At 38.8% G+C, this 16844-nt stretch overlaps 1 protein-coding gene across 2 annotated transcripts in view; it reads right to left on the bottom strand.

The window, feature by feature from the left end:
- FBXW7 (F-box and WD repeat domain containing 7) overlaps nucleotides 1-16844 on the bottom strand; it is a 165293-nt gene that overhangs the window by 67714 nt on the left and 80735 nt on the right. Inside the window, exon 1 of one of the 2 annotated variants that reach the window (XM_084286161.1) lies at nucleotides 9999-10283. The exons of the other annotated variant lie outside the window; for it this stretch is intronic. Within the exon in view, the coding sequence (XP_084142287.1) occupies nucleotides 9999-10145 (147 nt within the window). The 5' untranslated portion in view covers nucleotides 10146-10283. Of the gene's footprint in view, nucleotides 1-9998; nucleotides 10284-16844 lie in introns of those variants that run through there. 2 annotated transcript variants of the gene reach the window in all.

Below are 16844 nucleotides of genomic sequence, written 5' to 3'. Positions count from 1 at the left end.
CAGGATATTCAGACCGTTTGGAAAGCTGACTTCAGTTACCAACAGGAGATCCACAATCACTAGCACAGCTTGGAGAAAGGCTGCTCAAGCTGTCTCCTCTGCTTTTGGGAGGTAATGGCTACGGCTCGCTGAAGTTTGCCCCCCACGATGACCAGCTCTTTATGCAGCAAGAAAATGGGAACAGAGAAGAAGCTAAAAGAAATTTACAGTAATTTCTCTGACATTTAAAATGGAACATTGCCAATAAAATCATAAAAAGCTTTCTCTAACACATGGGGCTGGGGAGGCTGTTTCTTAAAAACATCAACAAACCAACCATAAAACTAATCTACTTCTGCAATTTTAATCCACATATTCCATATGAGCTAGGCACCAACCAAAAAAGCTGCTATTACTATAATCCATTTTCTTTCTAAAGCGAAGAAGTACTGCTATGGACATATGTCCTTAATAAATCTGGAAATTAGTTTCAGCCCCCGCATTAATTGCGATTAATGTCAAATTTTTATAGTGCAAAGTGACCTCAACACATAATGATATTTTAAACATGATGAGAAAACTAACAATTTCTACCAGAAGCAATTTTATACCATTAGATAAATCTCAGCCAGCAACAGCACTGACACAATAGACCCTGCCATAGGCTAAAGGGATGATGTAGCCCCACTTTCTCTAATTTGTATAATTATTTTTTAGCCATGTGCAGCATCTGTTAGGTAATCTTACTTATTTCTAGTGTCAATGGGAGTGGAAACTGCAAGGAAGGGGCAAACAGATGTCAATCACATGAAACAAACAGAAGATTAGTATTCTTTAAAACACATTCCTCCTAAAAAAAAAAAAAAGAAAAAAAAAAATAGAAAGGTTCACAAGCATCTATTCTGAATGCTATTCAAGGAAAAGAAATTGTTACCAACTGTGAGAGTTTACTATCTGCCTGGTGATAACAAAGCAAGGGTAAGGAGTGAAAATTGATTTACATGTAGTATTTTAATACTTAAATTATTATATTTAAGCCTAAATGCTTGTGCTTTAAAATTAATTACTGGCTGCTACAGCAGCCGTATTTTTATATTTCTTCAACCTGATGGTTTATCTGGCCTAATTAAGAAATATTAGACTAGCCAGCTACAGATAATTCCTCGTTTCATTAAAGGAGGTGCGTGGGCAGGAAGGGTTTTACCAGAACAGCGTGCAGCATACGCAGAGAGACAAAGAAGAGGAATACTGTGGGCGTAGAAAGGCAGGACAGTAAAGAGAGATGCTTTAGAAAAGCTCCGTGGACAGAACAGGCACTAGACAGCAGCAGACTTGGTTGATAGCTTGGTATCTATGGGATTTGAAGGTGGCAAGGCAGAAGAGGGGAGAGACACTGAGGCCATGAAAAAATTCATGGTAGGAATCCTGTCTGAAATTTCACTGACAACGAACCGCAGGAGAAATGCAAGACGGAATGTAGTGGTGCTGCAAATATGTTAAAATTGCAAACATTCTTGCCAGCTGCTGTGGTTATCATGAGAAGTAATCTTGTGTTAGGGTTTATTAATAGCAACATGCTTTGGAAGAGACTGCCATTTGTACTTACAGAACACCGTATCGTGCAGATTCATTTAGAGCAAGAAAATCTTAACCATTTAAGTATAGTAGTAAGCCTACCTAAGCACAGAGTAAGCAGAAAGAATGGGGCTAAAAACATACCAAAAATACCTTTGCAGCATCTGCTCTACTTTCTTTTTTCCACCTAGAAAGTAAAATTCCACTGGGAGAGGACCTTCAGAAAAGGAATGGCACCGTATCACCTACATACTACTGGCCGGTGATCCTAGAAACAATTTTCTCTTTCTAGCAGCTAGCACACCTCTATTTCTACTTTGTCTTCTGTCTTTCATCTCTACAAGCAGTAAGCATTCTGTGCAGAGGCAAGGTTGCATACAGCTTTAAGAATAATACCAATAGTAAAATCTGTAAATAAACTTATCTTTTTCAAGACTGTTATTGTGTATGCAGAGAGAGAGATTGGGGCTTCTAAACCATACAGTGCCTTGTGAGATCTTTCCTCATGAGAGCAGCATGTTGTGATCAGTTCCCTTTATTACATACTAACTACGTTATAGGCTGAAATATATGCTGACTACTAAGACTGGAGTCAAATGTAATCTTAGAAATTCCACAGAAAGGTACATGTGTTGAAATATCTGGTCTCAAATTTGCATATATTTACACACTGGATTCCTAAAATAAGTCTTTTACCTTCCTGAGTCTTCCACACACAAGTTGCCTCCTATTTTTCAACTTTCAAATAAAATTCTATCTTGTATATGAAAAGCAATGCAGCTTATACAAGCCTAATAAATGATCTGAAATGCAGCGTGGATTACAAATTACAACACAAAACACTTGCCGTCTTTGCCATATTGTTACACCATTCCCTGAAAAAACATTTCCTTATCTCACAAAGAACTTTAACAGATAAGCATTTACCAAGTATTTGTTCCATTCATAGTAAGTATAAAATCAGTTGGGTTAATAAAGCTTTGCTAAACTCAGTTTATAAGGAAAGATAATACACAGAAATATGTATTTAGACTTTCAGTAACACTTATGCGTTTTAACTCAATCTTCTTCTTTCCTCCCTTTATCAATCAGTTTAGAGCCTATGGATTTGGTGATTTTGGAATACCCTAGAATATGATCTACAAAAGAAATGAAAAACAAAAGAATTTTACAATGATTTGCCTATTAATTTGAAATGTTACAGTGTCATAATGTCATTAAAAACACATTTTGTGCATCATCTTGCACAGAATCAAATTTCTTACGACATACACAGCCAGCACTTGCATTCCGCAAATCCACATTAAAAACGTTGTACATGGTTTGCAATTCCCATATGAATTTTTAAGATTTATCACCCTACCTCATAGACTGCATGTTCTACTACCAAAATCACATCCACTTGACAGGTAACTAGAAGTTTTTCCGAAGTGTGATCAAACCACATGTGTTCTACAGCCACCTCAATCCTCTTACCAAGAAGCCTTGTAATCCAACCAGTTACTCAGAAAATATTTTCAGGACCAAAAGTACAGACTTCTTTGACTAAAAGTCAAAGGGAAAAGTCACATCAGCTGCAGTGCTGCTTTACTGCTTTTTCAAGCCACTGAGTAACCTTAAAAAATCCCTGAATACAGTTTTGAAAGGTGCTACTCTTGCCCCTTTTCAGCATTATCCCTATGCAAAATTACACACAATGATTTTAACATGAAACGAAGACTAATAAGGGTACCAGGAGTGCAGATGGAGTGAAAATTGAAGAGGAAAAAAGGGCCTGCTTTTAACAGAGGACAGATATCAATGAGAAGCTGTGGGGGGAAAAGCAGAATTAGGTCTAAAACTGGGAGGAGGATGATTGAGATAGAGCAAACCAAGGTGTAAAGCAGAGTTTTGAAGAAAAACACAAGCTGAGCAATGAAACTATGAAGGGGGTAGGCTCCTCGGTCTGATGAGTGGAACTATTATAAGCGGCAAAACCATCGCTCTCTGACAGTGACAGTCTGTCACGTAAGAAGCGATAACCAATTGGTGTGCTAGGCAGCAGAGACCTGTGAGGGAGATGCTAATGCTACAGCCCGGCCTCTGCCTCGCCTGGGTGTCATTCCCGTTCGGTTCGGTTGGACTTCCACTCAACAGCTGGGAAATACCAGAACCAAGAAGGCCGGTTAAAATTCATTTGCCTTCTTTCTGTTTCTGCATAAGGAGTCAGTCCTGCACAATGACCCTTTCCCATACCTGAATAGCTATGTTCAGGAAATTACAAGGGCTTTGCTTGCTGTAGGAGGACAAGAAGTGTTTACTTAGAAATATAAGGGAGTGAATAAAAAGAAAACGGAGATTCACGGTTAAGGTGATTAGGTTTCAAAGCAATAAATGAAGTATTTAATTACACATTTCATAACTTTCCCTCAGGTATATCAATCAACGAAGAGGCAGCTGGGTCAGTTTATGGCATCGCTGCTGTCTCCTGTTCCTTCTTTTCTTCTGCTGGCTGTGGTAGCCTCCATAGCTTGAGACCATAAAACAGACTTTAAGAAGGTAAAGAGCTTTCACAAAGGCAATCCAGCATGTTTCAATAGCTCAGCTTTAATAACAATAAAGCTTTTTAAAGACATCTAAACAACTGGGCACAAAAGAATAAAATTGCCCAGTCAAGCCTCATTCTGACACCTCCTGAATTTAAGTGACTGACTTCAGCATCTCCCTAACACGCTTTTAGCATAGGCACCTGCACATCAGTCTAAGTAACATTGCTCACTGCACGAAAAATAGAAGTTTTAAACACATCAAAACCACACCAAAAAAAACAAAAAACAAAAAAAAAAAAAAAAAAAAAAACACTTTTTCTTTATGTTAAATACAAATGAGTTTCTTACTGCTGCTTTTATCTTGGCCAGAAATAAGTAGTACAATTTAAATATAAAAGCATTTCTCAGAGACAGTACGGTGACAGAGGATCACTGAATATTCTGAAAAAAACAGTCTTTGGGAGTGTTGCAGTGAAGATTAAAAAAAAAAGAACAGGCAAGTTTTCAGAGATTGCCCAGGTATTTTTGACCCAGTACAGCAGGTTAGACTAGATGTGCGCATTCTAGCTAGCAATTTACTTTTTTCCCCCCATGAGACAGGAGGAACAGCTGTTTGAACAGCAAACTAAATGCTCCCTCCTACAAATGGCTATCTTAAGCCCAGAGCTTCTGTAGCACCCCACAGAGGTAGACGGGAGCATGCTTCTGCACGCACGTAGTTCTGGCAGAGCCATAAACACTGGCTACCAGCTGACTGCATCCGTAGATAAAAAAGGAAAAAAATGGACCGTGGGGTGGCTTAGTGCACCTCCCGTAAGCACAGCCTGGGAGTCCCTGGGGAGCCTCAGCTAAGCCTGGCCAAACCACCCCAAATTAACCACGGCTACCTTGAGTTAGCCAGGGAATCGAGGACCTGCCTAGTGTTTTTCCACTTCTGTGATTCCTGTTTTGTTCCCTCTCAAGTACAGAACTGAGTTAACTGTTTAGCAAGCCCAACGAAGGAGATAATTGAAGAAAGAACAAAAAAAAAGGGGGTGGCGGGGGGGAAGAAGACAACTTCAGCCTGCCAATGCTCCACATTGAGCAAATAAGCAACAGACTGCTTCTCCTCAGGGCTAGCACCTCACTCAGGAAGTACTTCAATTCCCCTTGTGAAAAGGGATGAAAGGCATAGGAAAAGAAGTTTCAGAGTGAAGATACTGGATTTTTTTTATTTTTTTTTTTAAATAGGAAGTAGTTCATTATTCAAGATTATTAACATTCTAAAGTAAGTTTCCCTGTAGGCAGTGTTAAACAAGACTTAGGTTTGCCCCTTTCTCTAACTTTTCAGCATTCCTTTCTTTCCACTAAAACAATCTAAGTTATACTTTTAACAGAATGAGAAATAAAAGCTCTGTATGGATGGCTTTTCTGGGAATATTTTACTTACAGAGCAACGGACGTCCTCCCTTATAAGAAACAAGCTTAGGGGACAAGAACAAACTTCTCATAGATACCAGCTGATCAGTCCATGATCCGTGCTTCCATCAGAGTGACAAATTCTGACACAAACACAGAGAGTGAAGTAAAGGCTAAACCAGCTTTGAGAGAATAACTTGTGACAGCCACTTAAAAAAAACTTCTTGCCACCAGCAGCCACAATGCTGGTTACCTGCCACAAAGCCCAGAAGCAAGGAGTCTCCTGTAGAAGGCACAGGCACGTGGGAATGCTCTTATTTGTCCGGTAGCAGACACATACTCATTTCTCCTTTATGCTCTTCTGATGGTCTCTTCTTAACAAATGGTAAGGAATTACAGGGAGGGAACACTTTGTTCACTTGGGCTTAAAGAGAAAAATAGTTTAGTTGGTTTTCATTTTATTCAGGACCTGATCCGAAGCCAGCTGAAATGCAGAGAAGTACTTTCCCTAGTTAAGACGGGAGGACACAGCATTTCCCAGAAGACTAGATAGTTTTTGGTTCATTAAGTAACTTCTTGCTGTGATCTATGAAATAACATGCTTTACCCCAGCAAGAAATAAAATTTGTTGCAGAAAATGTCGGGATTAGATTTTCCTGAAACACTGAAAGGACTATGTGGCTGAAGTGCTGGCACAAGCAGTTACTTTGATTTGACTAACAACAAAAAGGGTGGTTTTGGTTGTTTTAATACAGAAATGAAGGGAAAAATCACCAAGTCCAAATGAGTGAAGATGTTTGCACATAAGGCACATCAGTGTTTGAAACAACTACATGCATACTAATCAAGCAGAGGCAGGAAAATGAAGTGGCATCTGACTCCAAGTGCTCTACTGCAGTAACAAGTCGACCCGTAGTGTGCCATGCATAAAACCAGTCGATGCTTTTACATATAAAACTGTCTACAAGCTGGCAAATAAATCAATCTTCAAATGCTTTATCTTTGTTCACCTCATGTACAAGTACATCTTACAAAGGGAAGCATTTCACTAATGAACTGAGTTGATGAATTGCCTGAATTTTGTCAGATACATTTTAAGGGTGAAACAGAAAAACTATTCTCACGAAATGGCACGGTATAAATGAATCTCTGCTGTTTCCGAGAGCAAGGCCATTGGAAATGGATACATTTATTACCTCAGCTTTTCCAGTTTAGAATACCGCAGGGTGCACACTGAAACTCCTTTGCAACAATTCAGCTCTACTTTAAGCTGCTTGAAATAGAGGAATGCTGAAAGTGCAAAAGGCATTTTCACAAATTCTTCGGCTTATTACTGCTGCTCAAAAATGTATATTCAATACGGTGAAATTGTTATATAGCAAGTTTTACAGTAACAAGTACTGGAATTTTCAGGAGGAAACGTGGAAATTAAAGAGGGAAGCAATCTGTTTTTAAAGTACAGCTTCTGAAACTGGTAAGAATTAGAACAGTTAGAAAGGAGAAATACTTCCATCATTAGTGGTTTAAGAACAGCCTATGGAGAAAAATCATACAGTTAATTTACAGACCAATTCATAACAAACTGAAAGCATTTACTATGATAGAGAAAATAGAGCACTTGCTTTTGAACATACGTGACATGCATGACTGTCTCCTAAGTATGTTCAGTGATCAGCTGCAGTTCGAGCTAAGTGACATATGATACCTGAAGTGTGCACTAGTTAAAGGGCTTCATTGCTCCTTCACAATATACAGCAAAGTCCACTTCAGTGCCTACAAAAGATACGTTAACAGCTAAAGAGGACCATAGCTGTGTTTATGTTTGACAATCCAGCATCAATGCTTTCAGCAACATTTTGAAGGCATGCACGCGTTTATCATGCGAGTACAGTGCTTCTAGAGCTATGCACAAAGCTATTCTCAAGAGCTACACAAAGAATGCTAAGTAATACTATTTTTAACCGGATTCCGATTAGGGGTATTGCAGGCAAGTGTTTTAACTCCATGAGCAAACTGACAAAATGCATAGGGGCAAACTGTTAAGTCCTGTGACCATTTATAGTACCCTTCTTGATAGAAGCCCAATAGAACTAATGCAGAGGATGCAGAAGCTATGGGTTGTCAGCTCCCCTAACGGAAGCAGTTTTATTTCCAGGGATCACAGTACACATTTTAAAGATGTTTTGCTCGGTTTAATGCACGATGAAGTAGGAGAAGGAATGAGTTCAAACAAGGAGAAGGTCGATAATCTTTAAGCCCTGTCAGTGTTTGAACAGCCCAGTCATACACTTACCAGAGAGCAGTCAGTATTGGTATTGAGACATTGCCTGCTCATAACTTAGAAGCAAACCGTAGCCAATGTTTTAAAGTATATCAACTTGGGGTCTGAACATTCAATACTGAATAATTCAATCCACCACTTCTTAAATGAAGAGTATAAATTAAAGAAAAGAGTTGCACACCAGAGGAGTTCTGACACAATCTTCAATTTTACTTGAAAATACTTTTTTGGTTTTAGCAACGTTTAATAAAATGATATATTTGTGTAACAAAAGTATCGATCCTCCCATCTGTTGATACCAAAGTGGGTTTTATTTTTGGATATGTAGAAATGAAAACGCAGACCTTTTATGCAGCCAACGCATGCTACCATGGAAGGAACCCAATATGGTGATCGCTGAGAGCTCTACGCAGGCTTTGAATACGTTGCAAGGCATGAGAGTAATGGTGGAGCCTCTCATCTTTTCCACTACCAGCTGCCATCAGACTGAGAACTAGTAGTTTCAGAAGACAAGTGAAACTTAAATTGAAGGTAAAATACATGCTTGCAGCATTTATTAATTTCCAGCTTAGTCCTAAAGATAAAAGTAGATGCTGAACAACTTCTTAGGACTCTTATAAACCTAAAACATCCAACTCATGAAACTGACTGCTCAAACATGATTTAGGACAGGACAACTGAGAGACCGTGATCATTTTAGAACAATGGAATTTCTTCAGAGAACTGATTTTTAAATCGTCTTTTCATATTTGCAATAAGCTAACGCGTAGCCACACTGCTCACTACAGAAAATACATATGCAAGATTAGCATTTCCATGCTGACAGCATAACTTTTTAGTATTCCCATTACTTCTTTAAAATAAGACTTGTGTGGAACATCTACTAAACTCATGGAAAAATTTTTATTCTATGTTGCTTCTATGCTTTATCAAAGACAAAGGAACTAGAACTATCAAAATGTATTCCGAATGCTTAGTTTCAGGCAAACCATTCTCAAAGCACACCAAAAATTTGAAAACGCCTATTAAGAGATGATTACTTTATCAATTTCAACCTTGTGAAATGTTCCTATTCGCCATCCAGTGAACACACAAGTAGTATCTTTTACATACAAGAAATGTTCTCAGATACTCAAAGCAACACAGTAAGGAGAAATCAACCTTTCAAGGGCAATCTTGTCAAATTTAAATGTCATCTATGATTTAACTACGTAAATTCACTAAAAAGGGGTATTTAGACATTCAAGGGAAGTCAGCACATTTGCAAAAGCTGAACCAGAATTTTAAAACTTGGCATCAATAAATGGAGTTAATATTTACTCAGTAGCAACAGAAAACTTCATAGTGTGGGGAATATTCATTACGATGAATAAATTTATTTATAGTTCTATTGAAAAAAGTTCCAAAAAGTAATAAAGACAAAAAATTAATTTGACTTTAGAGAGCATGAGCTCAGCAATATGTAAATCACGTAACAGAATCATGATATAAGTTGATTTGCAGCTTTTTTAAGGAATTTTATATTAGGTACTGGAGAGAACAAAACTTAAAATACTTTTTTCTCCCCCTCATATTTTGTGTTTTAAGAGCCACATTATCCATATAGTTCCTGAAGCTGTAGCATAAGACCCGTGATAGTCTGTCAGGCTGGGATTGTCTATATATAAACTATATCGCAACCTCCACATAGTAACATGCTATTTTTATTTTCTGTAACAGCAAAAAATTTTTATCTCCACTACTGAGTTACTACAGTATTAAAACCGTATTTTAAGAATTATTACTAAAAACATTTAAATATTAAATGAGTTTAAGATCTCTGAATTCTCTACTTCAGTACCCAACTGTGCCAGTGCAATTCAGAACTGCACTCAGTGATTGCCTGCAACTAAAATCCTACAGCACCTAAAACAGCAAATAAGAGTGAAGTACAGATTTAAGAATGCACTTCTTTTTATATTTTATTTTTTTTTCATCTACATGGTTTGCACCTATAAAACAATCTCTGACGTGTCCCTGTAAATGAGTAATATCTACGACAAACAACACGTGGATTTTAATTAAAATGAAGCAGGAAAAAAAATATTGAGATAAGTGACCCAAGGGCTCTTCTGTGGCACCCCGAGACAATACGCTGTACAGATAACTATTTCCTCATGGGACGAATGCACCATGACAAAGCACTAAACCACAAGCAAAGTGATCAAAATTCAGGTTTTAAAGAATTTTACACTTACCCGCCTACGGCAGAAGGGCAAGCCCTGGGCAATGATGCTGATGCTAAATATCTTCATCACAGTTTGGTGTGGTAGAGGCTCTTTGGTACTTTTAAGATCAACAGGAACCAAGCCATGGTTTATGGCAGTTTTCCCAGGTTTGGACATTTTACTGTTCTTACTCTGTCAAGTCTACTAATAATGCATGAGCATTGCTAAAAAAAACTTTGCTCCTAAAGTTGCATGTTTTCCTTCAAAAACGGGTTTCAAAGTGGCGATCCAGCTCCCCACAGCCTTCTGCCTTTGTCTCTCAACCTTCTCCTGCCAAGTGTCCTGACCTGTCTGCTGCTCAGTGAAGTGCGAGCTATCCTAGTATAGACAGGAATTGCACGACGGAGGGGCAGGCAGACTGCTCCTGCCAGTCACACAGCCGGTGGACCTCCCCTGCCATGTCAGGAGAACCCTTCTCTGAAAAGGGATCCAGAGATTAAAAACCAAGGAGAAAATCATGTAACTGCCACGAGCTTTCAGTGCCACAGACGTTAACGCATGTGCTTTAAAGGAAGAATTTTTACTTTATTTTAAATTGGTTTATTTCATGAGCTGGTGATGTCCTTTCAGAGCAAGAATTTAAGGAGACTCCAGCCTTCAGACCCTAACGGTGTTACCCCAGGATCAGCCACACCGCTTTCCAGGCAGGCTTCTTCTGGAGGCTTTCGATAAAAACTTGACAGCTAGTGACTCAAAAAAGTTACCCAGGCTTTGCTGTTTCTCACCTCCGCAATCACAATGTATTGCTAAGACTGGAAGTTTAAAAATGAAATGAAAGAAAAAGTAGGAAGAAATTGGAGTCCCCCAAAGTGAAGATATTGGCTTGAAATGTGGTGGGTTTTGTTGTTGTTTTTTGGAAATTAGAAGTAAGACTACAGTTTTCTTCCTAGCCCTCCTTACCGACATACAGGCAGCCCAGCCTGCACCCCCGTGCTCCCTGCTGCTGTGGGGGCTTTGGCTCTAGGCACCGGTGGCATTGAGGCGTTCTCCCCTTTTCTGGCAGGTTTGCATGCAGGCCCCTTCCATCAAACTGGTGGAAAGGAGAAGGGCACAGCCCCTCCTCCGTGAGGAGTGTGGGAAGAGTCACCTTGAGTTTCCCAGCTAGTTTTCCTTCGCCCCCCTTCCTGCAGGAAGGCTGTCCCCCGAAGGAGATGGGGAGAGGCTGCTCTCAGCAACAACCCCAGCTGAGTGCCATTTTCTGGAATAAGTTGTTATTCCACCAAAGCACGCTAAAACAGCCGTGTCTTATTACTCAGATTACCTGCAATTAGTTTACTTCAATTTTAAATCATTTTTTGGTTCAAATTAGCTTCCCTACAATGCTGTTAGGTTCCCACAACCCTATTCAACCCCTGTACTTAAACACGGTTCTTAAAAATGTATTCAAATTTTGAAAACCTTTTTGAGCAAAACTAAGTAGAAAGAGACAAAAGCCTGTGAAAATGTCTTATGAAATTACTGATAAAAGATGCAGAAAGCCATCAAAGCCCTTGTACGAACTGAGCCAGTATAGCCCAAAACAGAGTGAATAAATGACCATTAAGAAATCTTGCGTGTCCCTTTATGCACAACCCGGCAAAGATAATTAACTGTATAATTATGTAAGGGCAAAAGAGGGAGTGTAGTAATGCTTTAATGCTTGAAGCACAACACTGTAACTTGACAAAAGACAGCATTAAAATATGCCTGTATTAGCATCTCCACTTAGCTCTTTGTTTCCCCTTCAAAAAAGCCAACCTGTCATCATGTTTCACTCGCAAATAAAGGGCCTCCCCAACTACACATTTACTTGTTGAATATTTCTTTTTTTTTTTTTTTTTTTGTTAAAACATAAAAACCCAAAATGTTTCACTCAGTATATATACATTTCAGCAACTATTTACTTATAAGAAAATGCCTCTTAGAGAACTTTACATTTCTTTACAGATGCTGCATGTGGAAATGCTGGGATAGGTGGATGAAAACACTGTGCCATCCAGCATTCTATTTTTCTTTACTACTATTCCATTCAAACACCATTCCAAAGTAAGCTTTAGATGTAGATTTTCTTCTAAAAGACCTCCTATGTTTCCTTCTTTACACTTCATCCTATAAACACCAAAAAGCAGTTTATCATTAGCTTACATGTAGCAGTGGAATTATCAGATCATACTTCATAGCTTCATTCTGAAGGACTTGGTATTTTATACAAGTATTAGACTTAACTTGGCTAGAAGACTTTGGAAAGGTGTCTTAGGATTTCATTTTCACTCAGACAAGGAAGCCTTACTAAAACACTCCAAAGAGGGAGCAAACGTGCTATTTTATTTCTACCTTAAAAGACTGAACAGAGGAAAAACAAGCAACTCACAGTTCTCTATTGAAATATCTTTCAAAATAAAGCAATAAATCAAAGTTTTCCATTTCTGAGGTACCAGTTACTGTCTCAATTGTTCCAGCAAAGTGGGAAGTTTACCAAAATGTATTTCTACTGATGTAATTTAATATTTAAATAGTGGGTATGTAATGTGACAAGATGAGACCCAGTATTTATCAAACAAAGCAACCCTCAGATTCTAGTTTAAGGAATACGCTGTATTTCATTTAATCACATACAGAAATACATGCATGTGTGCTGTGAGAAACTGCTGAAAAATTGTTTTAAGAGACTATCTCATTGCGCAATTGCTGAGAGGAAGATCAGACAGCGTGGCAGATCGTTCTATTTTAATACCCGCCGCTATCAGTTGGTATCAGAGCCTAGTAGCATACCAGTGTACAGACAGTCTTACTCCTCCTTTTACATCAGCTCGTAACCAATGTGGAGAACAGGGACACGACTCGGTCCGTTTACAGTTCTGCATGCAGTCGGGGAGCCAGGCATTCTCCCAGCCCCACTCGTGGTGCAAGGCTCCTGTCACAGATTATTCTCGTACCTCTCCCGACAGAGCTCTGATTATCAGACCTCACTTTGCTGTGTGGTTTGAGGTAAGAGTGCCAGCATATGTCAGTTTTTCCTCAGTAACTTCCAAACATTCACAAACAGATATTCTAAAGTAAATCCACGGGGACGCACTTCTAGCTGAAAAAAAAAGTATCATGTTCACTTTGAGTTGCCTACTTACTAAGTGGATAAAGCCAAAGCAGAATAAGGATTACTTTTTTGTCATATGCGAAGTGACTACACTAAATTTTACACTCTACCACACTAAAAGGAACAGCTTCAGTTTTTGTCTCTGCCCACTCCACTTACCCCCTCTTTTTTTGGCATCATCAAAATGCAGACCAGATATTGTCAGCCCATTTTTGCTCCCATGCATCATCATTCCTTTTCAGCCTTAAATGCATGACACATTACTGATTGTAGGTATTAATTGTCTTACAGTAATGTTCTAGGGCCCCAAGCTATGCTGGACAACTATAAACATTTAATCAGTGAGAGTTCTTAGCCTGAAAATACAACACAGCCTAATTTAAGCAGTAAGAGGAAGACAAAAATGGAGAGGGTTGGCTATTTGGAAGTGTCAGGAATATATCGCACATATTATGTATAATTTATTTTTGTATTCATTACACATATACTTCTCATTTAAGCTCTAACTGTAAATTTTAAAGAATAGCTCTGTTGCTTTTATCTTTAAAAGCTTTTTCTTTAAATATTATACAGAGAGAATGTATAAACTTGACAAATGTGAAACTACAGAAATTTGAGCCTCACTGCTTTTAATACATTTTTCTAGCATCCTATTTCTGAGCAATTTGGGACTGATTTCCAATGATGCTCTTTTTAAGTGTTTACCCATTGTCGTGTTAGAAAACAGATCACTTTATGCATAGAAGTGCCTGAAAACTTGTGTTTGAAAATATTAGTTTGAGATTGCTATTGACAGTTAACTATAAGCTTAATAAGGCAGAAGACTTTTCTTTCTTTTCTGAGGGTCCAGTGAGGGGACACCTCTGTAAAGCAAAAGCATGCAGTAAACACCAGTAACTTCTGAAGTAATTAAACATGAACCTTTAGCAGAGGTTTTTTAGGAACTGTTTACCAGAAATAAAACGTTATGAAACTCCCTTGCTTGTTCAGAATACTTGACTGCAGAAGGCTTTAAGGCATAGCTGTAAAAATTTATCACAGCAACAAAAAGCAGCTTACTCACAAACTTCACAAAATCTTCTCCTAGAGCCCACAATTGTTTTGGATACTAATCCTGCTGAAAGACTACATGAACTTATGACATTTTAATGTGGTGATGCAACAATTCAAGACCTACAGAGGCCTAAATTAAATATTTCCAAGTATAGAAAGACTGAAATGCAGAAAGCAGAACCCGAGGCACTCTTTCAACAGTTCTTAACATTGGTGAACAGCTGCCCTCAAATGGATAAAGCAGAGCACTGCAACATTTCTAAAGTCACCTTCTCAAAATAATGTGCAGATACTGAAAAACGCACTAGAACTTAGATTATACACATGCCTTATTGCTTTCCTAAGGTTCATGCCTGTCCCTATGCATGTGTAGAAAGAGTACCAACCCTTTTGTGAGCGAAGTGAACTACACTAGTAACTATTCTTGAACGGTGACTGTGGTCCCAAGCTTCTTTCTGTGAAGGACTTCTAATACCAGTACACAAATAGTTCCCAGTTGATATACTGCATGAGCCTGCTTTGTGCAGGCAAATGAATAAGCTGCATAGAAACACAGCACTGCTGTACCAAACCAGACCAAATATACTAGTGGCACTGCACCAAAAAAAAATTCGCTCTCAAGAGTCTCTCTATCATATCCCAATTTACTCGGTACAAAACTCTGTATGTGTAAAAATATAATGACCCAGAACCCTGAAGAGAGTATGCAGGGAATCGATGGAGGGATCATTTTGATCTCTCAAGATCAGAATTGACTAAAGAATATAGAGAAGAGAAAGAGGTCAGCTGGAGAATCCAGCAGCAAAAGGAGAAGAGTAGCATTCCCTGCTTGCAGCTGGAAAGCAGAGATCACCAAACTGCCTAGTTCCTCACCAACCAGATTATCAGTCCCTTGCAGTAACTCATTTTGCATATTAACTTACGCCCCGCTGAAATACAGATTCATCCTCCTTTACCAGCAAGGACATTCCCCCTGCCCTCCAAAGTAGAGGCTCAGATCCACTGTGAACTGATACTAAATTAACGCATTACCACAGATCAGCTGAGAAGAGATTATCCATGCATGAGTGTGAACCCTTTCAAACATGATAAAAATGTACTAGCTGCGAACTGAAGCTTGGAATTAAAGTGAATTTAATGTACTATTTTAATTCTACATTTGCTGCAAACAAATGAAAACTGTGACTGGCAGCTGCAGTTCACCTGATGCGCAAGCACAGCGCATCAAGCTGAAGAAACTCGAGAATACCTCTGAGTCCTGCGGGCAGCTACTAATGAGAAAAAACACAACACAAGCAAACTGGCAAGAGACCCAGAGTCAAAAGCAAATCTACTATTCCCCTTTTTCAAACTTTTTAAGTTGAAGAAATAAAGCACTGGAACAATGAAGTGGTCAAATGTTCCAACAGAACATCACACAAATCTCCAGCCCTGTTCAATTACTCTGCTCCAGGCTCTCCTTCAGTTTCTGGTTTGCTATTTTTCTACTTTTTCTTTTTGTCCTTTTATTCCTGTTCCTCAGCTACTGATTCTAGCCCAGCAGTGTCCATAAGCTATGCAATATCTTCTCTCCTTTGCCTTTTACACCTAATGAAAGAGTAAGAGCCCTTATCACCTGCGTTTTTTCAGGCTGAATTATGACGTTGTGTACTGACACCTAGACGGATAGTACTTTGCAGAAGGCTGAAAAGAAAGCACAGGAATGGAGAAACTTGGTTCCTATGTTCCCTTTCATACAATGTCCAACTATTACAAAAAGCTGTTTTGAAAACTCTTACAGGAAAAAAAGCATTTCATGAACTTAAATCTCTTAACTTTCTCTCAAGAGATCAACGACATCAGCATCCCCATTTCAGCTACAGGTTATTCAACACACTAGAAGTCAGTGAAGAAAGAAGTGATACAACCTGTAAATTAGTTGACTTCACACTGACAAAGTCACTAGCACTTAGGTGCAGTGTTAGTTTAACAGCTATTTTCTTTAAGAAGTGGTTTTCACCTCCCTCCCTTGCTCTGGCCACTTGATTCCAAACTTCCTTAAGCTGGCTGCAGCACTTCTCGCACTTTGCTCTGAAATGAATTCAGTAAGCAGGGTGCCAGAAAACCCTCAGCTTTCATTGTCACTTAGTAAATTTTACATTAGCTTGGCAAATGTAAGCAGCTCATAAAGTAGCCAGATGCATGAAAATGCAAACACAAACAGCAGAAGTGTGTGGAAGTGGTGAGCAAGTAAACAAGACATGAACCCTTCAGCAACATCAAGCTATCAGGTCCCCTCTCCTTTCTCTTGGATCCCTGAGCATGAAACACTGGCCCTGAATAGCCATCACCAATAAAAAGCTTCCTGAGCATCTCAACAAGCAAAATTTATTATCAAGAGAAAGGGAAGGGAACACACTGCTATAGGTCTGCCCTCAGTCCACATGTTGTTAGTGCAGAAGAGGATTTGACAGAAGTAGGAGGAGACCATTTGCACAAGGAAGCTTTTTGTCAGGTCACATTAAGAATTTATGAGAAAGAGAAAGACTTTCTAGTAAATTGCAGATTGGCATGACAATATGTCAATACTAATGATACTACCATGTCATTAAGACATATACTTAACCACATACATTTTTAAATAGTTCCTACCATATTTAAGCATCCTGTAAGTGTACATATTTATAATCAGAAAACTATCATTTGGCTCT

Source organism: Netta rufina, assembly GCF_964035555.1.
Source record: "Netta rufina genome assembly, chromosome: 4".
NCBI lineage: Eukaryota > Metazoa > Chordata > Aves > Anseriformes > Anatidae > Netta > Netta rufina.
The sequence above is the reverse complement of the archived record's forward strand: the minus strand, read 5'-3'. Positions and strand labels throughout refer to the sequence as shown.